General features: G+C 44.2%; 1 protein-coding gene across 4 annotated transcripts in view; it reads right to left on the reverse strand.

Moving 5' to 3' along the window:
* The window catches only part of Ecpas (Ecm29 proteasome adaptor and scaffold), a 114,847-nt gene extending 106,893 nt beyond the window's left edge, over positions 1 to 7,954 (reverse strand). For 2 of the 4 annotated variants that reach the window (XM_027942974.2, XM_071600832.1), the window contains exon 1: positions 7,603 to 7,954. In XM_027942974.2, coding sequence (XP_027798775.2) covers positions 7,603 to 7,624 — 22 coding nt within the window. In that variant the 5' untranslated portion in view covers positions 7,625 to 7,954. Of the gene's footprint in view, positions 1 to 6,974; positions 7,359 to 7,602 lie in introns of those variants that run through there. The other 2 variants (XM_071600831.1, XM_071600833.1) reach the window with 1 other exon arrangement.
* Between the last annotated feature and the right edge of the window lie 579 nt (positions 7,955 to 8,533).

An 8,533-nucleotide genomic window follows, 5' to 3' on the forward strand; every position in this document is an offset into this window, starting at 1 on the left:
GTGATTACCAAGTTTGGGAAAGAATAAAGAATATGTCCATAAGCAGAATTTACTGAGAAAATGCTAATGCTTAAAAAAATACAATGATAATTATACACTGAAGACTAAAAAAAACTCCAATACCAATACAACATATTTTATCACATGTGTGTATATATCATAAACATATTAAAACCTTACATTAAAATTTTAAAAGTGTTAGTATGTACACATTATTAGGACATTACAACTGAAAACATAAATGATTAATAGTCATAATCTTAGTAACCTATAACTCACCACCCAGCACTCCTTCCTCATCTCCTTCCCTGGCTTTTCTCACCCTAAATGTATATGGCCCACAAACAGCTGTTCTCTGATCGATTCATCCACTCCTATGATTCCATCATCATTTCCACACTCTCCCAAGCCTCAGAACCAAGTTCCCACACGTCTGCAATCTATGGACCAAATACTATGCCAAGTTCTTATCATGAATTCTCTCTTCCCATTCTTATAATACTGTGTGACTGGTTTTGTTTTTATCCCATTTTACAGATGAGAAAACCAAAGCCCAGAAATTAGCAATTATGTGTTCAAGGACACGTTAACCAAAAAAATAGCAGAGCCAGAATTCAAAACCAGCTCTGACTCTGACTCCGATTCCAGAGGCTTTAGTCTCAAACAGTCTCCCAAACAACTCAACATGAGTGCCGCAATATTTCATTTATTCAACAAATATTTGTTGAACACAAATTTGTTCTCACTTTTATTTCCAATTCCCTAAATCTGCCTAAAAGTTATACTTTCCTCTATTCTTCCATTGTACAGTCTCTTAATTTAGACTCCTGGATTCATCTCTAACTCATTCCTCTCTGTAATAACCTCATCTACTCTGGCCCATAGTAAATTTCTTTTCTTTGGCCACTGCCATGCCCTCCTAATCAGTCCTGTGGCTCTTGGTCTCTGAATCCTTATGATCAGTGTTACCCCACTGGCAGCTGTTATCCTTATAAAGCAAATCTACACATTTTATACCCCTACTTATGGGCCTTTGATAGTTCTCTACTGTCTGCAGAACAAAGTCCAAACTTGTTGTGCTAGAATTCATACAACACCTTAGTCCCAAACTATCTTCCCCAGCATCATCTGCTATTGCCCCCCCACACCAAAAATATTAAAAGTAATTTATAGAGAGCTTAATTGTTTACACTAATCCTAATAACACTATGTGTGTTTCTTGTTATCCCAATTTTATGAGAAAGAAATTGAGACCCAGGAAGGTAAGGTAATTTGCTCAAGATCCCAAATCAAAAAAGCAGCATGGGCCTCATCTCAGACTTTGATGTTTATCTCCTTTCTTACTTCTTCTCATAGTGGTAATATCCCCATTCCTTTCCTATCAGACTTACTAAGCTTTTTCTGAAAACACACAATCCTCTCCCACCTCCATGTCTCAATTCAAGCCATTGTTGCTTTACCCTGGAATGTTATAAGCATTCCTTGAAGTTTCCAAGGATCTACGTTGGGCATTTTTTTATATCATGCTTCATATTAGCTATTTATGCTGATATAGAAATGTCTCTAACATAAGCCCTCTGAGACAGGATCATAAATTATTTACTCAATTTTAAAAGTCTGCTTACTAAATTGGAAAATGTGCAGGTAAAAAAATGCTACAAAAGATGGCAAGCATGAGGGCAGAGAAATGGCCAGGGCTTAAAGGAAAGATCAGCAACTAGATCAAACCATCTGAGCACACTGGCAGTGTCTACAATTTTAACATCTACTGAACAAGGTCAGAGTCCTGGTGCCAACAATTCTTATTGACACTGACCTTTTTTAAATACCACAGTTTACTGAAAGCATAATTCAAAATAGAATAGGGTAGAAGTGAAAAAAAATGGAATGAAAATTGATTAAAAAATAAAAATACCATCTTCATTTTCCATCTTAACCTACTGTTTGGTTAAGTAAACAAAATGTAAAGGTGCCTTTCCACACGGATCAGCTCAGTAGCATGTATGGCTATCATTAAAGGGATCATCTCTTTGGAGCTTTTTGAGTAGGCCCACAGAATCACATTCAGCTACACACACAGTTCCTAAATCTCATCCTCTAAAAGAGTCACTGGGATTCCTGGCATTGGTAGAGGCTCTCTCAGAAGATATTTTACATGTTGATTATCTGACCAATTTGTGAGACTCAAGTTTCCCCTGGCTATGTCAAATGGTCAAATTTAATAGTGTATGCTTTAAGATTACAGGCTGTTGCTCTTTCATGAGTTGTCTTTATCCCAACAAAGATCAGATTCTAAGGATACCTTATAATTATAAAGCCCATAATATGAAACCAGTAAGCAGCTACCAGGTGAAAAGTCTCAAGTCTCAAATACTCCCTTCCTTCTGTCAGGAACCTCTGACCAGTGCTGAAATGTAACTATAATGTCAACTTTTCCATGAACTGACAGAGGAATACACTAGAAGAAAAACTAGCCACCTGCCCTGCATGAATTTTATTTGATTTGCAAATATGACTCCAAAAATAAAGAAAATTATAGAAATATCTTTTTTTGGGGGGTAACCAGGGATTGAACTCGGGGGCACTCAACCACTGAGCCACATCCCCAACCCTACTTTGTATTTTTATTTAGAGACAAGGTCTCAATGAGTTGCTTAGCACCTCGCTGTTGCTGAGGCAGGCTTTGAACTTGAGATCCTCCTATCTCAGCCTCCCGAGCCACTGGGATTACAGGCATGTGCCACCGAGCCACTGGGATTACAGGCATGTGCCACCGTACCAGGCCAGATAGATCTTAAGTAAGTTACAAACTAGATCTCAGAACTACCTTTAACAGTCTGAACTAATTATTCTCTTTTTGGCATATTTTATCCAAAAATTTAGTATGTTCTGTTCAACAAACATCAAAACACTGCCATATTTTATATAAGAGATTCCTTCTAGATAGCAGCAAGTCATTAAAAAAAAATCTATCCAGATCTTGTTACAAACTGTACATTCTTCCTTGCAGAAAGATTAATATAATGGTAGAGCACAATTAACATTAATTTTGGAATGACAGAATTCAAGTGACAGAGTTCACTTGAATTCAAAGACAGAGTTCAAGTCCTGACAGTATAACGAGGAAAGCTCCATCACCGAGTCAATAACAGAATTAGGGTTGTTATGAGGGTTCAATCAGTAAATAGGTACAAAGCAATCAGAATACATGGTAAACCCTCAAGAAAAAATAGTTTTACTATTTTCTATCGTAATTATCTGATTTAAAGTGAAGATTACATGGGATTTGCAACAAGGTCATAAATTCTAACAAGACTCAACCCAAGATTATCCTGCCTACCTACCTTTTGGCAACTTTTATTTGTTCAATGATACTACCAAAAAATTTTAATACAACTAAATTAATTAGAAAAACCCAATAATCAATTCCTCTTCTCAGAAGCTCCACAAAATATGGTGGCAGATATAACTGAAAGGAGCTGTGGACCAAAAAAAAAAAAAAGGATGGTGGCAGATACAACTGAAAGGAGCTAATGACACTGAATTGTATACCTAGAAATGACGAATTTTATATTAGATGCATTTTTCCAAAATAAAAAAAAGTAAAAGCAAAAAAAATTTTTAATGAAAAAATTGGAACAAAAAATGGACAGATCTAATAGAGCTGGTCAACTGTCAAAAGTAGAATCTAGATGGTAGGTATATGAATATTCACTTTCAATTTTTCTCTTTGAAGAGTTTCACAATAAAATATTACATGAAGAAAACAATGCTGGCACCCAAAGGTTTGCTTCTATTATCATCTACTAGTCAGAAATAATAGCAACTTGAGTGCAGTGGCATACACCTGTTGTCTCAGCACTTACAGGTTGAGGTGGGGGATCATTTGAGCCCAGGATTTGAAGACTAGCCTGGGAACACATCAATGTCCCACCTCAAAAATAAATAAATAAAAATAATAGCAGATATTCAGATAATTGCCTCCTTTTCTGGGGAATTTTAAGAAGCACCTTTTATCAGCCATATCCCCTTTTATTATAGCCATCCTGAAAATAAAAACACTTGAAATTTCTTAATCAGTGTGTGTGTGTGTGTGTGTGTGTGTGTACATCTACATATTTACATACACACACGTATATATGGTCCCAAGTTAGTTAGTCCAAGGTACCAATTGCCAAGTATTTAATCTCTCCTGAAGAAATGCAGAAACCAAGTCAAAAGAGATTTCTGTACCCAATTATTGACCAAACAAAATAGTGGAAAGGCTAGAATTTCAGTACTAGGGAATCAACCCAGGGCTTCCCACATGCTAAACCAAGCACTCTACCAAGAGATACATCCCAACCCTTTTTTTTCTTCTTTTTTCCCCCCTTTAATTTGAAACAGGTTCTTACAAAATTGCTCTAGTTGGCCTTGAACTTCCTATCCTACTGCCTTGATCTCACAAGTGTCTGGGATTATAGGCAAACTTGAGACTAAAAGCAAGTTACACCACACCAGGCCAAAGGCTAGAACTAGATTATCTGTTCCTAACTTTTTCATTAGATGCTAAAGCCATTAAATCCCTTAATCAGAAGTACTACCAGCATCTTGATAGGTACCCAATATATGGGAGCAAACTGAGAATATACTGAATTTATGCTGAATAAATACCTCTGAAACTTTAAAATGATATCCAATTCTTCCTCTCATTTTGTTTCCGATTCCTACTGGTAATTGAGATTTTAACATTTCATGCTCACAACAAGAAGTCAGACAGCATGTGGTACCCCAATTTTTTTTTTTTTTTAATCAGACCACCTCACATTCATTATGATGGTTCTACTGAGAATACAGAAAATAACAAATATTGGCCAGGATGTGAAGAAATTGGAATCCTTATGAAGTACTAAGGGGATTGTAAAATGTGTAGTCACTATGAAAAACAGTGTGACAAGGCTTGGGGATGTAGCTCAGAGTCAAGAGGTTGCCTAGCATGAGCAATGCCCTGGATTCAATCCCCAGCACCTCAAAAAGGAAAAGAAAACAAAACAAAACAAAAACAAACCAGTATGGTGACAATTCCACTTCTGGGCATATACCAGGAAGAACTGAAAGCTAGGTCTCAAAGAGATATTTGTACACCCATGTTCACAGCAGCATTATTCATAATAGCTAAAATTTGGAAACAACCCCAAATGTTCCTAGAGATGAGTGGATAAGAAAATGTGGTGTATACATATAAGGGAATATTATTCAACCTTTAAAAGGCAATTTGGACACATACTACAACGTGGATGAATCTTGAAAAAAAAAAAAAATCACAAAAAGACAAATACTATATGATACCATTTAGATGAGGTAATTAGAGTAGTCAAAGAAAGACAGAAAATAGGATGATGGTTGCCAGAGGTTAGGGGAAGAAGGGAATGGGGAGGTACTGTTTAATGAGTACAGAATTCAGTTTTGCAAATGCAAAGAGTCCTGAAGATGGATGGTGGTGATGGTTGCACAACATGAATGCACTTAATACCACTGAACTGTACACTTAGAAAATGGTTAAGATGTTAAATTTTGTTTTGTGTATTTTACCACAATAAAAATAAAATCAGAGAAGAGAACTGATCTCCTCAGAAAGCCTGGCGATGCTCCCTAGGGACTGATTCACATGCAACCAACCCCTGTGGCTATTAAACCATGTCAACCTCTAACCACCTCATGAGACCTTGTCTCCTCACACTCTCCATCCTGTCCAGGGCCACACCAAGTGTTAATTTCAGCTCAAAAAACCAACAGTACTCCTGTTCCACCAGTTTTGTGTCAAAGCAGCAAGGAACTTAATCTCTGTAAACCTGCCTCCTCTTTAAAACAAGGATAATTCCCACCTACCTGCCTCACAAGGTTGTTATGAGGGTAAAAGTGAGATCATGTATATAAAAGTAGCTTTAAACTGCCAAGCACCAAAGAAACACAAATTAAGTTTATAACTACCTTCATATGGAAATCCAGAAGGAGCTTTTAACAACATAAGCTTCACAAATACCAGCTTGCAACACCTCGCCCATGCTTCCATTTAAAACCCACATCATCTCCAAATGACACCTTTGTTTTTGTTACAAACTAAAGGGCAGCATGGGAAGGGGGGCAAATAACCTAAAGCATTTTAACTAACCGACCACCAAAAACGCAATCAAAAATTACCCTACTTGTCCTATGAAAGTTGAATATTTATGACCAGCATAGGCCTGCAACACCCAGGGACTACACTTCCCACAAAGCACTGAGGCGAACCGGGGCGGCAGACGGGCGACCTGGGATTCAGGGTGACCACCCCTCTCCGAAAGCAAGGATCAAGGTCCCCTGGAAAACTGCAACGCTTAGGGTCGAGTATGCTCTGGTTCTCCTTTCTGACAGCGCTGTCACCCCGTGGTTTCTCCTGTGACTAGCAGAGCGACCCTATAGGCCCTTCTGCCTTCCCGGCTCCTACTAAGGGTCACCGCCTCTCCGTGACCTTTCGACTGATTTCTAGTGTGTCACAGAAAGGCACCTTCTCCCCCTCCTGGAAGCTCCATTTCCAGAACTCGCCCAACAGTCAAGACCGGGGAGGGGGAGAGGCATGGCAGGGTCAAACTGGACCGTCCGGCGCTGCCCATCACCCCGGGGCTCCGGCCGCCTGCCACCCCGGGCACCGCGGGCAGGGGGCCGGGGCGGATCTCGGGCAGGGGTGGCTCCGCCCGGGGCTCTGGTTTCAATTTCGCAACGTGACGGTGCAAACCTGAGGCCTACAAACGCCGGCGGCGGCGTCCCGCGCCCCGCCCGCCCGCCAGGCCCGAGCGCCCCAGCCCCCCGCACGCCACCGCAGCCGTCCGCCTGCACGGCCCGGCCCGGCGCCCCGCGAGCGCGTCCGGGCCCTCTGGCCGGGTGCCGGCCGCCGCCCCCCGGCCTGCGCGGCGCCGGTTCGGGCTCGCAGCCGCAGGCTCGGCCGTGGCACTTACTCAGCTCGTCCTGGGAGGCGGAGGCGGCGGCCGCAGCCATGTTGCGCCGGGAAGGGATTGAGGGAGGGGCGGAAGGGGGAGGGCGCGGACGGGCGGCGCGGGGGACTCGCGGCTCCCGGTGCTGCAGGGGCCAGGTGCCGCCTTCGGTCACTCGCGCCGGCCGCGCTGCGCCCACGAGGCCCGCCCGCCGCCGCCGTCTGCGTCCTCCGCGCTGCGAGCGTCGCTCTCGCCGCCCCCCGCGAGCTCGCGATTCGGGCGCTCCCGCAGCTTCGCCCTTCTGCGGAGCCGCCGCCGCCACCTCCGCCTGTGCGGCCGACTCCCCGCGCGCCTGGCCCGCCCGGCGGCTCTGCGGCTCCGCGCCGCGCTCGCCCGACTCACGCCGGTTTTATATTTAGAAAGAGCTGAGCCATCCTCCCAGCGGCCCCCCCGCTGGGCCCCTCGCGCGCCCGCCCGCCCTCGCTCGCTCGCTCGCGGCTCGTCCTGCCCACCTGCCGCCGCCCGCCCCGCCGGCGCTCCCCACGCGGACCCGACACGCGGCGGCCGGCGCGGGCGGCCGGGCCTAGCCGCTCCGCCATCGCGGAGCAGCCTACCGCGGCCCCAGCGCTAGCCGGACGCGTGGGCCTCTGACCTGAGTCCGAGCCGGTGTCCATGCCTGGGGTACTGTGGAGGGCGCCTCAAAGAGGTGGCGGCCAAGGAGCGCGGTGTCCCGCTGGCCGGGCCCGTGAAGCCGCGCGCTTCAGTCGGTGAGGAGCTGAGCCGGGCTGCTCCTGCCGGGGGAGATCCTCGAGGCGGGGCCGAAGCTCGGGTTTTAAAGGTCTGTCGCTGTCACGTTGGCGGGGCCCGACCTGAAGAAACACGCCTGTCCAGAGGAAGAGACGTGGACTCGGGAAAGTAGAGCCGGGTTCGGAGTCGGCGGGAGGAAGCCCCGCCCTGCGCCTCCCGCCGAACTTCTCAGCCCCGGCGCTGACTCAGGCCCGGGCGAACCCCGGCGCCGCGAACGGCCCGCGCAGGCCGCAGGGAGGTGTAGGTTGCAGATGCCCTTAGGGACCAGGGCTGCGGAATGAAGGAAATTCGCTAAGTTACGTGTTCCGGTGGAACTGTATACGCTTATACGAGCCATTAAATTTTTGTTTATACGTTCTTGGCAACCTGAATGACTTTATTTTTGATATCGATTAACTTTTTTCCTTCAGTTTGTCCATGAGGTCATGCACAATGGAAAATGTAATCCCATGCACTTGAAAAATGGAATTCGAATTCAGGGATTGCGTAATTGCTGTACTTAAGTGATGAGTACTGTCATAACAAATTAGGTCTAAGATCAGATACTGGGTTTTTTTGTTTTTTAATAAGAGGAAGAAATCAAGATCCTAAATGAATTGGAATAGCATTTACTCCTAAAATGGAAATCTCCAAGTCCCTGAAAAATGTCTTGAAAATTGAATTTGTCATTCCAGATGTAACAAAGTGCAAGATACTTACACAACACTAAAGATATACTCGTTTCCTGTGTTGTTTTTATGGCAAAAATTTACATTATCTTTGTAAACAATACAAAG

The sequence above is a fragment of the Marmota flaviventris genome, chromosome 13 (genome assembly GCF_047511675.1).
Source record: "Marmota flaviventris isolate mMarFla1 chromosome 13, mMarFla1.hap1, whole genome shotgun sequence".
Classification (NCBI taxonomy): domain Eukaryota; kingdom Metazoa; phylum Chordata; class Mammalia; order Rodentia; family Sciuridae; genus Marmota; species Marmota flaviventris.